The sequence below is a fragment of the Paroedura picta genome, chromosome 4 (assembly GCF_049243985.1).
Source record: "Paroedura picta isolate Pp20150507F chromosome 4, Ppicta_v3.0, whole genome shotgun sequence".
Lineage (NCBI taxonomy): Eukaryota > Metazoa > Chordata > Lepidosauria > Squamata > Gekkonidae > Paroedura > Paroedura picta.
In genome coordinates, this window is record NC_135372.1 from 127338593 (window position 1) to 127360652 (window position 22060).

General features: G+C 45.0%; 1 protein-coding gene across 2 annotated transcripts in view; it reads right to left on the minus strand.

The window, feature by feature from the left end:
* The window catches only part of PEDS1 (plasmanylethanolamine desaturase 1), a 42154-nt gene that overhangs the window by 10692 nt on the left and 9402 nt on the right, over positions 1-22060 (minus strand). For both annotated transcript variants that reach the window (XM_077335602.1, XM_077335601.1), the window contains exon 2: positions 16487-16606. In XM_077335602.1, coding sequence (XP_077191717.1) covers positions 16487-16606 — 120 coding nt within the window. The remainder of the gene's footprint in view (positions 1-16486; positions 16607-22060) is intronic.

Consider the following 22060-nt stretch of genomic DNA (forward strand, 5'->3'; position numbering starts at 1 on the left):
CTGCTGGGCAAAGTAATGTATATATTTAGAGCATGATATGTCTATTACATTCGACAAATCTCTGTGAAGCTGAAACTTTAGAAACACAGATGAAAAAACTACCTGCAGACATGCAGCCTGACTGGGATGGGATTTCCAGCTTTTGCCTGGCCAGGATAGAAACACAAACATACAGCTGGAAGGGGCCTTGAGGGTCGTCTACACAGATTCCCTGCACAATGCAGGGAATTCATAACTACCTCCCCGTTCCCCCTGTGATTCCTGGCATTATGTCCAGAGGAAGACCCCCCCCCAAAAAAAAAGCCCTCCAGGGTCATAGAATCATGAGAGCCAGTTTGGTGTAGTGGTTAGGAGTGTGGACTTCTAATCTGGCATGCCGGGTTCGATTCTGCACTCCCCCACATGCAGCCAGCTGGGTGACCTTGGGCTCGCCACGGCACTGATAAAACTGTTCTGACCGGGCAGTGATATCAGGGCTTTCTCAGCCTCACCCACCTCTCAGGGTGTCTGTTGTGGGGAGAGGAAAGGGAAGGCGACTGTAAGCCACTTTGAGCCTCCTTCAGGTAGGGAAAAGCGGCATATAAGAACCAACTCTTCTTCTTCTTCTTCTTCTTCATAGAGTTGGAAGGGGCCATTCAGGCCATCTAGTCCAATCCCCTGCTCTACGCAGGATCAGCCCTAAGCATCCTAAAGCATCCAAGAAAAGTGTGTATCCAACCTTTGCTTGAAGACTGCCAGTGAGGGGGAGCTCACCATCTACTTAGGCAGCCTATTCCACTGCTGAACTATTCTGTGAAAATTTTTTTTCCTGATATCAAGCCTATATCGTTGTACTTGTAGTTTAAACCATGGATCAATCAGGCTTGGAGGAAAATTCCTTCCTGACCCCACCATGGCAATTAGCATACTCTGGCCATTCAAGAAAGGGCCCCAAGAGCGGAGCACTAGCTCATCCCTTCCTGCCCTCCCTCTTGCAATCTGTCCGAATTCACAGAATCAGCACTGCTGATCGTTTGAGGACTCCACGAAATAAGGCAGAACTATAATTCCCTGGCTCTTTGCACTACAGAGTTGATACAGCATTAGCTTGGTTCGTTTTAACTGCATTGGAAAAGGTTAAGACAGTTCAAAGAATTACCTTCAGTCTACTGAAGGCTTAGAAAGGCAGAGCTCTTCAGATTGCCCTGCTGATCCTCTCAACTCAATTTGTGATCTGTTGCATACATACTGCAGACAATGTAGTTAAATGTCTGTTTCGCTTTATCATGGTCTATTGCAGAAAATCTGTGATTATCAGTGTTCCTGTATAGTTTACCTTTCTCACTGAGACCCAAGACAGATTCCAAGTAGAATAAAGTTTTCAGTTTTTCATACAGAATGCTGCATACCAAATCTGTCTTAAGGCAATAAGACAATCAATGTAGGAAAGACTTAATCTATAATAAATAACACATTGAGCTGGAGCATTATACTGCAACTGTCCTTCTACAATGTTGTCCTTAATAATTCTGTCTTGCACATACTGCAAAGTGGCAGAAGCAGCCTCCCTTCGGTAGGCCATATTATAGAGGCCACCACAGAGAATGCAAGTGAACAGGCTGATTTAACCTGCTGGCAGGATGGCACCTTCAGGCTTTTGCTTAGATGAGCACAGCTGTCACAGCAGAACTTAACAGGAGAGGCGGCCCTGCTGATTGGTAGGCCCAGTGCCTTTAAGAGCTTTGTAGGTGATAGCCGGTACCGTGAACTGAACCCAGTAACAGGACAGTACCCAACGGAGTATGTGAAGAATGGGAGTGATAGATTCTACTTGGCAACCAAAAGCAGCAGGGCTATGGTATGTTTCACTTATGTCAGCTTCCAAGGCTATTTATGGGCAGACCCATGATGAGTTATTACAGCAGCCCAGCCTCAAATCATGTAGCTAGAATGACAGTAGGTGGCCATCTTCCCATCTAGGTGGAGCAGACAGAATGCCTTTTTGTGTCATTTATAGGCTCTTAAATGAGTCAGCGAGCATCAGCTGAACCTCATAAAAAGCAAGAGCACCATGACCTTCAGAAACACAGATGTCCCAGCCAAAAATTTGTGTTTACTGTATTTCTATCTGAGCCAGTACATTAACCATCCTAATCATATCATGTTTGCTCTTAAGATGTATTTCAGTTACCCAAGGCAACTGTATTACTGCAACAAAACAAGAATATAGCTCGGTCTACTACAGCAAGGACCATCAATAGGGCTGCCAATTCCCTTCCACTCAACCTATTTTAATGGTTGCCCCCTTCTGGGGGCAGGACCAGATGATAATACAGTTCTCCAAGCTAGCTCTGGAAAGCTTTCTCTGCACATCACAAGACAATTCAAGGCACAAGAACTAGCCAGGCTGTTTTGGGATGAACTAGCAGTTCTGGCCTCCAAATAGGAGTTCAGATTACCTTCTACTCAAAATGAACGGTATTGTATTGATGTTTGCTACACATTGATTAGAATGTAGGCCTCTAAGCCAGAACACTTATGTTTTGGAAGTCTGGAAGTCACAGAAAAAAGGGGAAAAGAAGAGAAATTGGAACTGTTGTTAGGCCTACCTGCAAGCATGATTTAGCAGATCTTATTTTTTAAAAATTCCACTACCGTCTTATGTTCAAGTAGGCTCTAATTCTACATTTCAGCAGCAAATACCAGTAAGTTGGCTTGTGTTCCATATGAAGAGGTCTTGTGCAATTCCATATCCACTCCTCATGAACATGATTAGCTAACAGTTTTTGAAGTTCTGAAAGTGATGGGGGAAAAGCTCTAACCCAACAGGTCTCCTGCTATCCTCAGAAAACTGCGTGGGTGGGCTTCACACACTGCAGCCTTTCTGTATTCAGTGGGGAAAGTACAAGTAGAACATTAGAGTAGCAATTCAGCAACATTCCAGAATTAACGCTTGTGCTTCCTTCTTCTTGTGTGGGCAAGAGCTCTATAATGGAGGCATACTGCACTTAGGGTATCAGTGAGACACATGAAAATGACTTTCAACTGATTAAGCCAAGAAGCCATGTAACTGCTCACAGCTGCCAACTATGCCAGAAAGTCCAAAATTAGTGGCAGCCTCTCACACAGGCAAGTAAAACTGCCTTATATTTGATCAGTACCAATGGCCAACCAAAATCAGTATTGCAGCAGCTTTCTAGGGTCTCTGGTAGAGATCTCACATACACTACCTCATCCTTTGAGCTGGAGATGCTGGGGATTGAATCTAGGACCATCTGCATGCTCAGTGGATGCTCTATCACTGTTTCCTTTCACACTTAAGACACATCTTTCACCCTGGAGGAGACACCCACCATCGAGCAATAAACAGAGCAATAAACACCTCAAATTTAGCTATTGACCCTAACTTCTTCATGCCCTCTGGCATAACTGCAGGTATCTCTTAACAGGTGGAGAAAGAAAAATTAAGCAAGTAGGATAAAAAAAATTAATCTTTAAGCAAGTAGGATAAAAAAAATTAATCTTTTTTCCATGTAAAAATGTCATAATGTTCCATAAACCGCCCAGAGCTGTAAAGCAGTGGTCCCCGGCCCTGATTTCCTCTCCCCGCCCTCCCGCAGTAAGAAGCTTCCCAGGCCGCAAGCTTGCGGCCTGGGAAGTTTTTTACTGCGGGGGGGGGGGGGGCGGGGAGAGGGAGCTGCAGCCCGGCGCCATGGCCTTCGTGGCCCGGCACCGGGCCGCGGCCCGCAGGTTGGGGACCACTGCTGTAAAGAATAAGGTAAAGGTAAAGGTATCCCCTGTGCAAGCACCGAGTCATGTCTGACCCTTGGGGTGACGCCCTCCAGCGTTTTCATGGCAGACTCAATACGGGGTGGTTTGCCAATGCCTTCCCCAGTCATTACCGTTTACCCCCCAGCAAGCTGGGTACTCATTTTACCGACCTCGGAAGGATGGAAGGCTGAGTCAACCTTGAGCCGGCTGCTGGGATTGAACTCCCAGCCTCATGGGCAGACAGCTTCAGACAGCATTTCTGCTGCCTTACCACTCTGCGCCACAAGAGGCTCATACTGTAAAGAATGGGCAGTACAGAAATCCAAATCCAAATCAATCAATCAATCAATCAACAAACAAACAAACAAATAAATAAATAAGGCTGCAAATGCTTAGGACTGAGGATTACAACCGAGGCTACTGAATCTGCTGTGCAATAAAAGGAACATGACACCAATTTCTGCCATGGTACTCTAAAATTTGGGAGGATGGAACAGACTTTGGTATCCCAAGAACATATGAAAAGGCATTACACTGAGTAAGATGACTGAGCCATCTAGTGCAGTATTTCCTCTAGCAGAACTTCTTCAGGATCTCAGGCAGAGAGAAAGCTCTTTTGCAATACTTTAATTCTTTGACTGGGGATGCCCACGATTGAACCTGGTGTTTTCCATAAATGTGTGATTTACCATTGCCTCTGCCCGCAAAGAGCCAATTACTTCTCTGGAAAAAAAAACAGTAAATGCCTGACAAGTAAGAAAGCTTGGGGAAAAATTCAAGCCTAATTTCAGCAAAAATAAACCATTTAAAACGATCTATTATCCAAAGACCCCGTGATTACCTTTGGCTTCTGCCCTAACCCCACATATCAACCCATTTCTACTCCTGCCCACATTTAAAATCCCAGGTCCGCTCCCCTACCGCACAGTTACAACCTGCCCTTGACTGAATGTTCCCCACTACGGCTCCCTGAGAATCTGTTCTATCTCCCCCGTGCAAGGGCAAGTCTTGACGGGCAAACAGAATGTCCTTTGTCATCCAGCTCATGTGCTGCCTTTGAGCACAGCAATAGGTTCACTGTGCTCAGTAACAATAGGCCATTCACTGTTGAACTTCCTGGCAGCCTTTCATGACCAAAATTAAGCACAATGGAAAGAATTCCTGCGCCAATCTTGCACAACTGTCATGTCCAACAACGCTCCTGAACGATTAATGTTTTCAGCTTCCTCAGCTCATAATTCCCTCCTTCAAGTCAACTCTCAGCGTAAGGTTTTTCTGTGTGATGTGTATCACTTCACATAGATTCAGGTGTGTAGCCATGTTGGCCTGCCAACACCCTAATGAGTTATAATGTCTCATTATTTGCACTAGCAGCAAGGAACATTCGAGCCACATTTATGCCACCAGAGACCCGAATTCTTATTGTCTATGGACTACTGCATATATTGTTCTAATTGTTTTATTGCTTTTTTGATATCAACTGCTATAATATTGTTAACATTGTAAAGGCCTCTGGCTGGAAACAATAAAGTTGGCCTGAAACAATACATGTTGGCCTGAAACACCAGAACAAAGTTTGAGTCCAGGGGCACATTGAAGACAAACAAGGCTTTATTCTGTGTATACGTTTGTGTGCGTGTGCACACTTCTTCAGATATGGCGACTTCTGTTTCAATGTGTACATGCACACAAAAGCTTATACCCAGGATAAAACTTTTTGGGTTTTAACAGTGCACCTGGATGCCAAATAGGTAAATATAGCCTACCTAGGACAGCCCAGACTAGCGTGATCTCATCAAAGCTCAGAAGCTAACCTGGATAGGAAACTAGGAAGAAGTTCAAGGATCACTAGGCAGAGGCAGGCAATAGCAAACTGCTGCTGTTCATCTCTTGCCTTGGAAACCCTATGGCGGGGGTCATCAACCCCCGGTCCGCGACCTGGTACCAGTCTGCAAACGCCACGGTACCGGGCCACCGGCAGCCACGCCTGCCTACCCCCCCCCCCACGCAGCGAGAAGCTCGCCAGGCCCGGCTCGCTTCTCGCTGCAAGAGGGAGGGGAAGAGGCAGGCATGGTCCCCAGCACGCCAGCGAGGCAAACGCGCATGCGCATTAGCATCCCCTGGTGGTGAAAACGCGCATGCGCGGCAACTGCGCGTGCACGTTTGCGCGCAGCTGCTGTGCAGTGCCCGGGCCATCGGCTCTCCCCTCACCCCGGAGGCAGTCCCTGACCACAGAAAGGTTGGGGACCGCTGCCCTATGGGGCCACCATAAATTGGCTGTGACTCTATGGCACTTTATACACACACAGTTGCCAGATCTGTTATCTGTCAAGTCAATCATATGAAATGGATTAATAAAGGACATGAAACACCAACAAACCTCAGTGCTTCTACATGGTATATTTTGCCTTGTTTTACAAACCTAATCCAATTTATTTAAATGCCCCCCCCCCATTCCCCAAAAATTCCCATCACTTCTGAGAAGCTGCAACCTTGGCTTCCTTCAAAGTTCTGCTGTATTTCCTCAGGCTTGCACGGCATTCCCCCCCCCCAAAGAAAAGGTGCCCCCCCAATCCTTCTCTATCCCTGCCCATGGCTAGTTAATTTCTATTTATCATGCTTTCTAGGCTTATTCCTCTACCTTCCCCTCTGCCTGCAACTGTTGCCAGGAGTTTCTAGCAAGATTTGCCTGCATAGCTGATGCCACCCAACAGCTGCTGCTGAACAGGAAATGCAGAGGGAACCACAAAGAAATCTACTGCTGTATCAGCAGCTTCTCCGTTCCTGCACTGAATGGCTGTTCCACTATCCCCAGAGGTACCAAATTTTAGGAATGAGCGACTCCAAGCTGAGCGTGCTTCTCAAAGGAGCATACAACACTGTTTCAGATGCAACCTAAAGCAGACTTGTACTGACGCCCTTCGCTCAGCGGCAATTCAAATGCGTCCCATAGAGCAGGGGTAGTCAACCTGGCAGAGGACTCATGGGAATTGTAGTCCATGAACATCTGGAGGACCACAGGTTGACTACCCCTGCCATAGAGGGAAGATCATTTCACTCATGCAACTTCATTAAAACCAAACAGTTAAGGGCCTTTCTGAGGTCAATGGTGTGCATTTAATTTTTGGACAAAACCTTCTGTAACAAGACGATGTGTAGTTAGCACATCAGCTGGCTCTCTGCAGCACAGAGGAGGACGTTAAATATCAACGTATCACCTGGACACTGGTGGGGCTGCCTTATACTGAATCAAGTCATTGGTCCTTAGCTTGCTCAGACAGGAAGCAGTTCTCCAGCGTCTTCTGCTGAGGACTTTCATATCACCTACTAGCTGATCCTTTATTGATTGATTGATTGTATTTAACAGGAGATGCTAGGGACTGAGATGGGGACCATCTGCCTGCTGAGCAGATCCTCTAGCACAGGGGTAGTCAACCTGTGGTCCTCCAGATGTCCATGGACTACAATTCCCATGAGCCGCTGGTAGGGGCTCATGGGAATTGTAGTCCATGGACATCTAGAGGACCACAGGTTGACTACCCCTGCTCTAGCACTCAAGTCACTGTTCCTCTTGCCTCACCCAACGACTCAATCCCAACACTTAACTCAAGAGTATGCCCACAGGGGAGCCTCCGTGTCAAAAACGTACTGGGGTACCCTTCCTCCCACAAACACTATATGCAGTATCAAGACCATGGCAGAAATAATTATTGGAATGCTCAAATGTACCAAAGCATGATCACCTACCTGTGTTTGAGAAAAGGGTACTGAATTAATAGAAGTTCTGCCGTAACAAGCATCCAGGGTAATTGTGCCTGTCTTGTGAAATAACCACCCCTTTCTTTGCTTCACTACGGAAGCACGATTCGGAGAACTGGCCTACGCTTTTCCTAGAGCACCTTGCCTTCCTCAGGGATAGCCTGTGTTATCCTGCAGGGTTTTCCTGTTTTGCTGGAGAAGTTTTAGCATGCTTTAAAGACTAACAAACCGACTGTGGCAATCTTATGCGAGCCAGAACCCATTTAATCAAAATGCCCAAGGCAATTGATCATACACCATAAGCACAGGGAAGAAATAATTGCATTTTCGGTCAGTGCAAGTGGGGCAGCTGTCAAGTAGAAACCAGCTTCAGATTAATAACCCCTCCCCAAGTGACAAGCAATTAGGGAGAAGGTTTCCCTGAGAGGAGATAAAACAAACCATGCATTTTAAAGTAGCCAAACCTCAAGATATACGAGGGGGAGGGGGAGGGAAAGGGCATTATTGGACCTGTCAGCGCTAAAAAGGAAAGCTCTACACTAGTGAGCATGTTATAATCTGCAGTCCTCTGGGTTGGTGGGTGGGCAGGCAGAAAGAGGCAGGGAGGCATGGCATGTCTTCTCTACTCGATTGTGCTAGTATAACAAGACCTCCCAAAAAACAGCAAGAAAAGTGTTGGCTCTACAGAGGCTCACTATGCAGAGGGAGGGGATAGAATCATAGAACAGAATCATAGAGTTGGAAGGGGCCATACTGGACATCTAGCCCAACCCGCTGCTCAATGCAGGAGCAGCCTAGAGCATCCAGGATAAGAATCTGTCTAGCCACTGCTTGAAGACTGCCAGTGAGGAGAGCTCACCACCTCCTCAGGCAGCCCATTCCACTACTGAACTACTCAGACTGAAATCTGCCCCGCCCGAACAATATCTAGCCGATATCATTCTCCTCATAGTTTAAACCCATCACTGCAGGATCTGCCACTCCCTTAAGAGTCACGACTGCTTTTTGAAAACAGCTCTCTAAGCAGGCTAAAGGACCCTGTGGGGAGGGAAAAATTTAACTTGCGGTCAATTCTACACACCCACCTCCTTCATCTTTAAGAAGAAAGCAAGGGGTATTCCCAAGCACAGGCCAAACAAGCAAGGCCATGAAAGCTTTGGGTTTCTTTTTTTTTAGGGAAGGGGTTGGGTTTAAACCTTAAAAATGGTTCTAGACATTGTATTTATTAACTAATCACACCCTTCCTCCAACATATATAACACGGCTCTCCCATCCTTTATGTCAGTGGTCCCCAACTTTTTTATTACCGTGGATTGGTCAACGCTTGACAATTTTACTGATGCCCGGGGGGGGGGGTAGTCTTTTGCTGAGGGACGTCGCTGCCACTGCCTGAGCCTCTGCTCTGCTTGCTTTCCCGCCGCCCAATGGGGGGTGCTGTCAGCAACAACTGCGCAGTGCCACGCCGAGGGGGAGCCCCAGCCATGGCGGCTGCTGGAGAGCACCAAAGGTTAGGAGGCGTCAGAGTGGCAGGAAGAAGAAGAAGAAGAGTTGGTTCTTATATGCCGCTTTTCCCTACCCGAAGAAGGCTCAAAGCGGCTTTCATTTGCCTTCCCATTCCTCTCCCCACAACAGACACCCTGTGGGGTGGGTGAGGCTGAGAGAGCGCTGATATCACTGCTCGGTCAGAACAGTTTTATCAGTGCCGTGGCGAGCCCAAGGTCACCCAGCTTGCTGCATGTGGGGGAGCGCAGAATCGAACCCGGCATGCCAGATTAGAAGTCCGCACTCCTAACCACTACACCAAACTGGCTCTCCCGAGGGCTGCCCCCGAGGCAGCAGCTGGGGAGGACGACGAGGAGGAGCTGCGGCCCGGTACTGACTGATCCACACTCCAGACTGGGGGTTGGGGACCACTGCTCTACGTCACCATGGAAGGTGGGTTAGGCAGAGCCCTTCATGGCTGAGTAGAACATTGAACTGACATCTTCCTTGTTCCGTACTAACCACTATGCTAACTCTTGTTTTTCTGTGGGGGTTTTTTTTGTGTGCAGAGGAGGTGATTTTTTTCCCCCATCAGCATCTATAACCTTCAACTTCGGAAAGTAACCACCTCATTTCAGTTTAATCTCACTACACTGTAGGGAAATAACACCTTCAGGCAATGAAATCAAGGATATTAGGCGTGTGTCAGGGGAATCGAACAAAAGCCTATTTGTGTCACACAGAAGCAAGCTGCTTTTCTGACAGCTCAGGGGAGAATATTGTCCTGGCTTATAGGAGCCTGCAGAGCTTCTCTAATAAGGAAGCAACGCTAAATGCAGGGAAAGAAAAACATGTCTACTTTTCAAGTTATTAACACGAAGAAAGCATATATGCAAAAAAAAGAAATAAATAAAGAAAAAAGAGGTGGGCATCTCTTTGTGTGTGGCTTTTTTCTCTTTTCCTCCCTTCTGTTTTTAAAGCATGTATGCATCCTGCCAATGGCTACAGAGCGTGCAACTACCAAGTGTAGCAGAGTGCAGAAAACAAATTAGAATCCTTGCTATTCTGTGCTCATCTTCAGAAACTGTTGAGTTCCACGGCAGCTAATCTTTGCTAATATAAAGGATACAAAGCAAGTAATAGGGCACTGGGATATCAATATGGCGTATCAATTGTTACAATATAATAAACAGACTTCTAAGGAGTCTTCAAACTTCAATGGTTCTTTAATATCCAGAATATTAAACAGATTCCAACGCATTTCGCTGTGTGGCTTTTTCAAGGGACATCAATATTAATTTTTTTCCAGCAGGAAACTTCAACACTCTCTTAACAGAGAGGGTTTTTTGCCCAACAGAAAACTTCAACAATCTTTTTAACAGAGAGTAAGATTGTTATAACGACTGCTACTCCTAGCGTTGGAACGCCTTAAGCTACCATACTGGTATCCCAGTGTCCTATTACTTGCTTTGTATTCCTCAGGTAAGACATCTAGAAAGCTGTTGTGTTATCAGTCTTAACACCAATAGTTATTCGACAGTAGGAGGCAAATACTTGACATGTCACCTTATAATTTTGCCACACTGTTGGAAAGTTGATACATGAACAGTTGTTTCAAAATAACTACTGAATCCACTGCTTGGTTCTTGAATTTTGACACAAAGGGAATTGCTTTAGGATGCTTTGGGCTGATCCTGCGCTGAGCAGGGTTTTGGACTAGATGGCCTGTATGGCCCCTTCCAACTCTATGATTCTATGATTCTATATAAAGCACCTCCTGTCTAGTAGTCAACCTGTGGTCCTTCAGTTGTTCATGGACTACAATTCCCATGAGCCCCTGCCACTAAATGCTGGCAGGGCCTCATGGGAATTGTAGTCCATGAACATCTGGAGGACCACAGGTTGACTACCCCTGCATTACAGTACCTCAGTATTGAAATATTTTTATAATTAAGTACATGCATGCTTTTTGCAATATTATCCAAACAAAAGCACAAAATAATGGAAGAGGAGAACAGTAGGTGTTTTTTCTCTACCTTAAAGGAGTCTCGAAGAGGCTTATGCTCACCTTCCCTTCCTCTCCCCACAACAGGTATCTTGTGAGGCAGATGAGGCTGAGAGAACTGTAGCTGGCTCTAGGTCAACCAGCAGGCTTCAGGTGGAAAGTGGGGAATCAAGCTTTTTCTCTAGTTTAGAGAATGTAGCTCTTAACCATCTGGCAGAAAACACACTCTGATCCTCAAGGCAAAGAGCTGGCAGCAAATTAGGTTTGGAACACATGTATGTTGTCCAAATTATGCACCCTTCACTTCAGTGAGCTAAAAGTTCAGATTCGTTCTTTCTACAACTCATTAACAAACATTCAAGCAAGCAAACCATCTGGAGTATACAATGTAAAAGCTATTCACTGTAAGAGACACACAGCTGATTATAATTCACCAGAGAGCATGAAGTGGGGGTCCTGTTACCAGGGCAACCATACCCCTGAAATGTAATCAGTGCTGGATTATAATCAATGAAAACCAGACCCTTCAAGACTGTATTCCATGGTGCCAGAAACCCTGGACCAGCACCTTTGACAACAGAGCTCATCATGCGACATCAGAACTTGTGTGCTTCTTCAATCAAGACTATTTCAATGAAGACTCTGAACTTTGGATATTTGCTCTTGCCTAGACAAAAAGAAAAATGAGTCCAACCTTTCTCTGCAGAGCATCAGTTAAGCTTACCATGACTGACTGGCCTCATGAACTCAGCATCCCTGCATCTGTGGGAAACACATGCTGGCAATGCCAAAGAGCATCCTCCTTCCTGACTCCCCACCCCTCTAAACAGGAGATCTCACAAGTACTTTCTTACCATCTTACCCCCTTCCTATCCATTCTTTAATGCCAGATTGCCAAAAGATTTATTGTTCTATGTAGTCACCAAGATCAAACCAGGTCCAAAGTTTCCAAGATCATTCTGTCTGATCAACTTTGTTCTTAGACAGCCCTAATCAATCAACCTTTTGGGCCCACATCAAAAGGGGGCATCTGCACCCTTTGTCCAAAAGCCCACTTTTTGCCTACGTGACTTTTTATCATGTATCTGACTACAGAAAGGGTATAAAACCCCTTCCTTGGAGCTCCCAGTGTGCTCGCTCCCCTCTGGCGACGCTTGGATGCTGGTTTCATCTGTGTTGCTGACTCCTCCCTCAATGCACCCAACTCCTCCATCTATGCAGGATAGGCAATCGGATGGACCTTGCTGTCCTCTTCTCCAAACCTAGCTATTTCCTATCATATTTCTTTCTGGTGTAGGTTAGTGTAATTGCTTGGTCTTATTCTGTAAATAAAGCTACAAAAGTATTTTAAACTATTGTCTGCCTTGGATCCCTGAAGGGCTTAGTCACTTTGTAAACCGTGCAAAACAGATCCTGCTAGTTATCACATGGATCCTTTTTTGCATAGCTGATTCCCCCAATTTTTTATCAGAGCATTATGGCATAACAGAGCATTTCGCAGTCCCGAAGTGGGGGGTCATAATCCATCATTTAAAAATCCAGATGTTTCAATCCTGCGGCACAGGTGCCTGTGGGGGCCATGCAATAATGTGTGATAAACAAAACCCCTAAAAGCTCGAGTGCCACTCGATTTAACAGCAAGCGGCCATCATCCCATTTTCTATTTTTAAGCCTGTTAAGAAACATTTTGACTTGGCTCAACAATTGAAAAAGCAACCCCTTCAAGAGCAAGAGTCCAAACAGACTGCTCAGCGATGCTGCTCTCAAGCTTCCTTGACTACAAGTAGTTCAGCCCTTCTTTAAAATCCAGGCCACAGAACACGCAAGTGTGCATGCACCTTTCCAACCAGAACTGGCCAGGATGCCACGCTGACGCTGAAATGCCATTCTGCTTGTTTATCACAAAAGGTTATCAAGTAATTTGTCAGCCTTATCCAAAATGAACTGATAACACTTTAAGGCTCCATCACAGAAGGGAGAAATGTGTGCATTTGTGTACAAAATTAGCATGAAGGACTATACTCCTTCTCCACATGCAGCCAGCTAGGTAACCTTGGGCTAGTCACAGTACTCTCAGTCTCATCTACCTCTCAGGGTGTCTGTTGTGGGGAGAGGAAGGGAAATGTGTTTGTAAGTCACTTTAGGACTCTTTTGGCCAGTGAAAAGCAGGGCATAAAAAAGCCCTTCTCTTCTCTCCCTCTTTTCTACCAGCAAGAAACAGTCAATAAAAAATAGATGCCTGCACAGCAGGCACACTATAATTACCCACAGTAGAATTATATATAACTGCTTCTGCCTTACGTACCCTGAGCAAACTATGGATGGTATGAGCCATTAAGTGCTGTGACTTTTCCCTCAAAGTCCACAGTTCCTTTTTTAAAAAAAAGAAATTTCTAAACCTTACACATTTGCTAAGAACAACAGAGCTAAGGAACTAGTCTGTCTGGACTACCAAATGGATGCGATACAATTAAGAACTCTGGAATTTTGTGAAATGAGCCTTGTAAATTTGAGCTGGTAACGTCGGCCACTCATCAAAAGTTATCCCAAGAGACAGCACACAAAATTTACATGAAGTCAAATGACAGTTTTAGACGTCTGATCCAGGCAAAATGGAGAAGGATCCTTTTCACTGGGCCAGACCCTTAGAAGGGTACAAAGCTTCTTGGCTGCACAGAACTCTTGAAGCAGAAATTCAAACATCTGCTACCTAGCATGCCCCTCTCCAATGCCAACATAACAACTTCTATCAAAATTAGTGGTGCATATTAATGAGGTGATTTTTAAAGATACTTACTAGTAAAATTAATCGGATTCAGTTCATAAATTTTGATCAGGTTTTATATTTTTCAAGACAACTTTGGTGAAGACTGTTGATGTCACACCTATAATGGAACTTGTGCCTTACCATGGGTGCTACTTAGGACTATGGAGAGCATCCAGATGACCTCTCTCATCAATAAGGATGTTCTCCTCCTCCCAAGAAGATGACCATGTTCCCAAAGCATTTCATTTCAGTAGTGCAGCACTCCCCACCATCACGGTAATTAACTTCCTGTGCATCAGAACCAAAGTGCTTCTAGCACATGACCCAAAGCACACACAATATACTCAGCATTCAAGACAAGACACTCAGAACGAATTATTCCACAGCAATTTACTTCGTCAAGTCACAGATCTTAAATCCATCATTATTCAAATGCAGGCAGAAATATCTGTACAGAGTGTACCCAACACAGAAAGCACTTAAGTCTGCCTCTCTGAGAGTTCTCTCCAATTAGTACATGGTCTTACAACCATCTACTAAGTACATTTGTAAACCCAATGTTACAACACCTTTTCAGAGCAGAGACAAGGGGATTAAGGGGTAAGTGGTGCCAAGCCGCTTAGGTCGTCCAAATGCTCAGGCAGCACTCAAACCAGATCAAACGTATTCAACTACTCATTGCAACCAAAAAAGTTTGGGAGACCCAGCTTATCCAGGAAGATGTTCCTCCGGATGGACAAATGCAACCCAATGTCATTTTTTTTTCATCAACTGACCTGTCCTTTATCCTCTGGTTTAATTTTATTTCAGGACCCAGGGAACAGTCCAAGACTGATTGTGATGGAGCACCTGAATCACAACTGTCTTTGTCATATTGGTTCTTTACTGCACAACGTAAATGGCTACTGCCCAAGTTCATACTTAAGCTTCCATTTATTTACTTCCTCCCCAATGTGGAGGCAAAGTGGCTTCCATCATTATTTGCTCCCCCATTTTATCCGAACAATATGCCTGTGAGGTTAGGATGAGAGTATGTGGCTAGCCCAAGGTCAGCCCACAAGATCCCAGGTCAGAGTGGGAACCTGAACCTGGGTCTCGCAGATCTCCAGCTGACACTCAAACCAATACACCAGGTAGAGCAGTATACCTGGAGTCCTCTTCGTATGTACCACAGCATGGGGGAATTCCAGGATGGTGGCCACACAGAGCTGGCAGCCACCACCACAGCAGCGCTGCTTCTTCCCGTGTGGCTGGGTAAGTTGGCCCAGTGGGTCTTCTATTTATTTTATTTATTTATTTATTTATCATACTTTTATACCGCCCTCCCCGGAGGCTCAGGGCGGTTTACATTATAACAGAGAACCATACATAAAACAGTCTGTAGAACATGTACACCAATAACCAACAATTGCAACCAAACACAACACAGTATAACAATAAACAATCATAACACAAACAGGTCCAGGGCTTGTTGATGGGATTGCAGTGGTCCCCAACCATTTTATCACCGGGGACCACTCAACGCCGGGGACCACTCACTGGGGACCACTCAATGCCTTTTACTGAGGCCCGGTGTGGTGGGGGTAGTTTACTCCTCTACTCTCAACTACTGCCCTAACGCTATGGTAATGTTTAAACATCCCTTCAAAATAAGATACAGACATGCCACAACAATGAAGTGTGTTGTAAAGGGCTGGGGGGGATGAAGTACAGGGGAGGGGAAGGCATCCTTCGGGGCCCACCTCCAATTAGTCGAAGGACCACATGTGGTCCGCAGCCCACAGGTTGGGGATCACTATTCTATTGGACACTGGGGCTATTTTGAGTGGGGAGAAGCATATTTTTATGTTTTATTTGTGTATGGGGGCATGGCAAGCGGCATGGCCAGCTGGCATAAATTCTTTGGTATCTTGAAGCCTGGAAAATATTTCAAGTCTGTGTTCAGAAAGCTGAAAAAGGCTGCTCTAGTTGCTAAATGACACCATCTTCAGCTTACAAAACAGCACACTTAAGTTCAAAGCACCATACAAGATGGAGCTGGGTTGTTTTCTGTTGCCCCAGAAGGTTCAAACCAATGGGTTGAAATTAATTCAAAAGAATTTTCGGCTAAACATCCAGAAGAAGTTAGTGACAGAGCGGTTCCTCAGTGGAACAGGCTTACTCAGGAGGTGGTGGGTTCTTCTTCTTTGGAAGTTCTTAAGCAGAGGCTACATAGTCATCAGACAGAAATGCTGATTTTATGACCTTAGGCAGATTGTTAATGGGTGAGCAGCAAGAGCTGTGTCAGTGTTTGTCTCTTGGGGCCCTTCCTTGCATACCCAGGGGATTGCTGATGCCACTGTGGGATGGTACGGGGATTTCCTCCAGACCACGCTAATTCTGGAGATTTTTGGTGGAGTGCAGAAACTGGGGTCACTGTGGGTGGGCTAGTAGTTGTGAGTTCCAGCAATGTGCAGGGGGTTGGACTAGATGACCTTGGAGGTACCAATTCTATGATTCTATATCTATATCTACCCATAAGGCAGATTTATGAAAGCTTCGGAAAGTATTGGTGAGAAAATTCCACATTCTTGCTGAATTCAGCCCACAGTTGCAGATCAATACATGCCTAGTCTCAGGACACTAAAAATTTTGTATGCATTTTATGATGGATTGGGTTTTCAAACATGCATTAACAGTCCCAGAAAAGATTCCCTGCTGTATTGCAGCTAACTCATACTTACATATCCCAACAACGACAGAGAAGGCATGTTCCCATCTCACGCAGAAGATAAGATTGTAGAAGTTGAAAGTCATCAGAGAAAAACATAAGATGACACTGATCCATTCTTGTAGTCTTTTTCCTGTTCAACAAAAAAGGGGGAAATTCCATTTATTAAAATTGTAATAAATAACGAAATCAGTGAAACGTTTTGTCATCTCAGTTTGAAATAATAAATCAGTCGTAAGAGCTGAACAGATAAATGTGTCTTCCCTATCGGCCAGAGCAACAGGATAAATATAGATATATATTGATGAACGGACTATATGTTGAACTCGGCTCCTCTGCAGCGGATATACTTTCTATACTTCTGTTGTCATAGAGACAAATATTTATTAAGTAACTATGGACTATCACACGTGAAAAACCTGTTCACCCAGTTCGAGGTGGCACCATCAATCTTCAGAGCTACAGACTATTTCAGCTACAATTTAAACTATACTAATTCTGACAGACACCAAATGTGTACTGGATCAGAATTATCAAATGCCATAAGTATTTTTCATATTTTCGATTTTGTTGTTACTGAGAACACTAGGGTAAGATTTGAAGGTTTTCCAGCAGAATTTTAGATCACCTCCCCCTGTTCTGTCTCTACATTCCAGTATGTTTAAATGAGCAATTTCCTCTTCCATGTCTGAGGCAAAAAAGTCAGCTGAATACAATGTTTTTTTTTTAAGCTATTATCCTGTAGAGCCATGATGTACTCTCAGGGACACTATATCTGAAAGGCAGCTGAGAGACAACAATTACAAGCTATAATATGAGCTATAATATAATTAGAACTTGGAGCTCCTCATCTGTATTGGAGTCTGAGACATCTGTTGAATGCAAATCAGAGAGGAATACATAAAAGCTTGAGTGGATCCCACACCAATGTCATCAGAAGGACAGAGTTCAGGCTGCACAGCAGAAAAGTTAATATTAACACTCCAGAGCACACCATGCCCCAAAGTATTGACACAACAAGGAATTTGACCCAATAAGGAACTCATGAGATGCTACTGGGTCTCCCATTTCCTCCTTCCATGAAGATCACAAGACAAATGTTGGCTCAAAGTCCAATAGAAGACCAGGCACGCTCTGCTCCTTTACTGCCTACCCTCCCGCCCAACAAGAGAATGTTTTGGCCTTGGGTGAGACCATTGGTGATCGTCAAGGCGCATTCCTGGAAATGACAGCAACAGAGGCATCTGTGTTAATACCAGCCGCCAACTGCCTCCAGAACTGAAAAATAAACATCCTTAGAGACATCCCTGCTTTTATGGGGGGGAAAGCTTAAAACTGTATGTACTACAGAAGACAAATGCCACCTTGGTGCTTTCTCCCAAGGGTTTTGCAGTTGTGTTCTCCCAATGTTATTCTCCCTTCTGAAGGAAAAAAAAAACAGGGACAAGGACATTACACTATTGTTTTAGTGGCTGCCTACATGATTTCAATCTGTGCCTTTCTTATTGGAATTACTAAAGACATTCATATTTGTCCCAAGTCTCAGGATGGACTATGCTCCCCCCCCCCCCCATGACCATGCAGGCTAATGTTAACTAGATATTTCATATGAATCCTAAGTCTTATAGTACAGGGTCAGTTTGCAATGTTTCCCCCCTCCCCCAAAAAAGTAGTGGGGGAGAAATCATATGAGCTGCAACTCTGCAGTTATGCTTGTAATAACTATCTGCATGGTAAAGAGAAGAGACAAGTTCAGAGCCAGTGTAGTGTAGTTTCAAGTGTCCGGCCATGATCTGGGAGACCCTTGCTTGAATCTTTGGCTGCCCTTTGACCAGCTACACAGCTAGAACTTAGCTAGAAGCTGTGAGGATAAAAAAAGAGAGGAAAATGTTGTAAGTTGCTTTGGGCCTCTACTGTATGTGTATGTGTGTGTTTGTGTGTGGGGGAGATATAGTCCTAGTAGAATGAACTCCCAGACAACATCAGGGCCCTGCTGGACCTAAAAAACCAACAACCAGAGCCCAAAGGCCCCTCCCACTACCAACTGCATGCATAAAAATATCTGAAGCAGCAATGCAACTGAGTCCCAAAACAAATTGTTTTAAATTACAGTACTATGAAAGTTTATGCAAGTTCTTACTTTTTGATTTATTTATTTATATTTATATACCGCCCTCCCCGGAGGCTCACGGCGGTTTATTTACTGCCTAAAAATGTTACGCATTCAAGCCAAGTTGTTGTATTTTATGATCCTGAGACAGTTTCAATGTAAACTGTCCTGAACCGCAAGGGAGGGTTGTATATAAATATAATTAATTAAGTGAATACTATGCAGTTAACACTAACTCTGGCCAATGTAGAAACCTACTGGAGAAAAAATGATATATGAAATTCTCCCTATTAGGGCATAAGCCACCATGCCATTTTCCTTTTTCAATTTAACCATCCAGAATGAGCAGAGAGCAGCCTCATATATGTTTAACTCCCAACCTCCTCTCCTGCAAAATAATGTTAGAGAGGTCAATGAAGTTTGTGGGTACAGGCTGAAGATTAAAAGCCCTGACACAAACAGAATGTTACCAAAGCAGCAGAGGGTCACAATATGGTATTGCTCTAAGAGCCTCTATGGCATCCAAATAAGTTAATTAACACCCACATTCTGCAAAGGAGCAGCTACCCTAAATAGATGAGCTAAATGTCCACAAGGAACAATTAAGATGACAGTGTGGGAAGCCCCGTGGCACTCTTATGGTATCCCAAGGGAAGCTCATATTCAAGCTGACTGCAAAGAGAGGAGCCCTGCCATTTCGTGTTCAGAACATGGGATGCTGCAAAATCATTTTTCAGAAGTTGCTGCTTATGCTGCTTATGCCTCCAGACAAGTCAATTCCCAATTAGAAGCATGTAGTTGCCTTACACTGAATCAGACTATCAGTTCATTGATGTCAGTTTTGTCTATTCAGACAGACAGCAGCTCTCCAGGGTCCCAGGGCAGAGGTCTATCATGTCACCTCCAACCTGATCCCTTTTACTGGAGATACTTGGGATTATACCTGGGACCTTCTGAATGCATAGCATAATCTTATCTACTGTGCCTCAGAGATGAGTTGCATGATCAACAGACACACATGAACATCTTTATTTATTTATCTATTTATTTGCATTTATAAACCACCTTCTCTTATGGCTCAGGGTCGTTTACAGAGAAAGTTAGATGGGTAATGAAGTGCATCAATTTCAATATCAATTGTAACAATAATCACAGCATGACAACATGTTCGGTAACAGTATCAAATGCTGGCAGGGGCTCATTGGAATTGGAATACTGACGGTTATATCCAATCTAGGATATTGCAGGATAAAGGTAGGGTCACTCCAGATCAATCATGCTTGTTGCAGAGGAAAAATTTAAATCAGACAAAATCAAAATGGAAATCGCATTCAGTGGAGATGGCAGGGATTGAATCGACCTGGGATTGGAATAAAAGCTCCGTGCAGTTTACACCCAGGACTAACTTTTGTGCATTTAGCATCCATCATTGTATCACAGCACGAATACCAAGCAACCCACTGAAAGTGCTTACCAGTTTCTCCATTTAAACTGTCAAATCCATCCCTCAAAACCACCACATTTGAATCCACCTTTAAGGCATTTTGTATTAAGTTCAGGGAGGCAGGCTCACTTTTCCCCTTTTCTCTAGTTTGAGACTTCCAGCCCTGTGCCAGAAATTACACCTAACAGTAACCCTTATAGATCTAATCAAAGAAGTGGGAAAAGGAACAATGACAAGAAAAGCTAACAGGCAAATAGTAAACTGACAAGTAAAAAACAAATCTCCAAAACACATGGAGAAAAGAGAAACTTGAAACTTCTAGGGAGGGGTGAAGATGTCTTCCTAAACCTCTGGGAAGAAGGATCCCTCACAGGGAGGACCACTGGTTGTTCTCCCCCAGAGGCAGAAGACATCTTGGGACCCCCCCGAGCAGTGTCCCCAAGGATGGGAATTTGCTTATGTAGGAATAATCTCCTGAAGCACTGCTCTGCCAAAGGCAGCCTCTACAAAGAGATCCACTTTGTAGCGCTTCGTAAACAGATTGATACAGATTTCCAAGTGGCAGCTTTGCAGATGTCTTCCACTGATGCTTAGTTATGTAAGACAACTGTTGTAGTCACACTGTGAACCAAGTGTGCTAGAATTCCTTCTGGTACCTGAACTCTGAAGGCTTTATAAGTCTCCAAGATACAGTCTTTGAGGTCCTTACGGATTGAAGACTTGGAAAACTTACATCACTTGCTTGGGGCCATGATAGAAATGAAGATTTTTTATTTATTTATTTAGATTTCTACACCACCCATTTCTTTGCAGCTCTGGGCGGTTTACATTGAACATTATATAACTTACATGGAATGATATATAGACTGTAACATAAACAACTTTCAAATAAGGTATCAAAAGATTACAAAACCACATATAAATAACAACAAACCACATATAAATAAAAGTCATGGAGTCTGGGGGCTCAGCAGGTGTTCTACGTCTGGGCGGTGAGGACCAATTAAGGACCAGATTCAGCTTCCAGATAGGCAACCTAAGCTTCATGGGAGGACCAATTAAGGACACCCTCTAAGGCAGTGGTCCCCAACCTGCGGGCTGCGGCCCGGTGCCGGGCCGCGAAGGCCATGGCGCCGGGCCACGGCTCCCTCTCCCCGCAGTAAAAAACTTCCCAGGCCGCAAGCTTGCGGCCCGGGAAGCTTCTTACTGCGGGAGGGCGGGGAGAAGGAATCGGGGCCGGGCCGTGCCCGTGTGGGCGCGGCCCGATGCGGGGGCGCGGCCGATGGGTGGGCGTGGCCCGCACAGGCGCGGGCCGCGCCCCAATGCCCTACCGGTCCCCAACCTCAGAAAGGTTGGGGACCACTGCTCTAAGGAATTGAGCAAGGCGTGGATGATGCGAAAGTCATCTCTTTTGAATCCTGGGTATGATGGTGGAGATGGCCGCCACCTGTCTTCTCAGTGTGGCGCATTCAGACCCTGGTCAAGGCCATCCTGCAGAGCCTTTTCATGGAGGCTCAGGTCACAAAAGGTAGAAGAAGAAGAAGAAGCCCCGGACGGCCCCAGACGGCGTTTTTTCATCTGCACCAAGCGTGGCTATTAGTGCCCTTGCCCTCAAGGGTCCACTTGAACTTTGAAAGAGCCAAGAAGACTCCAATAGGTTTATGGTTAAGGCCTTCTCTTGAGGAGTCCAGGACCCCTGGACCAAACTGCCATGAGACATCGCTTCCCAGCCATGTAGACTGGCGTATTTCCCTTGGAGAGATTGTATGGGCACAACCACCAACGAAGACTGTCCTTCACCCTGGATGGTACCCTGAGCTACATGGTCTTCTTGTAGACAATGCTCATGTGATGTGGGCGGAGGAATGCCTGAAGCTGTCTGGAGTGCAGTCTCGCCCAATGAACCATGTCTAGACAAATGAGGAGACCCATCAGGCTCACCAGAGACATCAGAGTGGAGGTTTAGTCACTGAGGACATGAGAGACTAGATTCTGTATCTTTTGAATCTTCTTCTCTGTAGTAAACAGGGCTC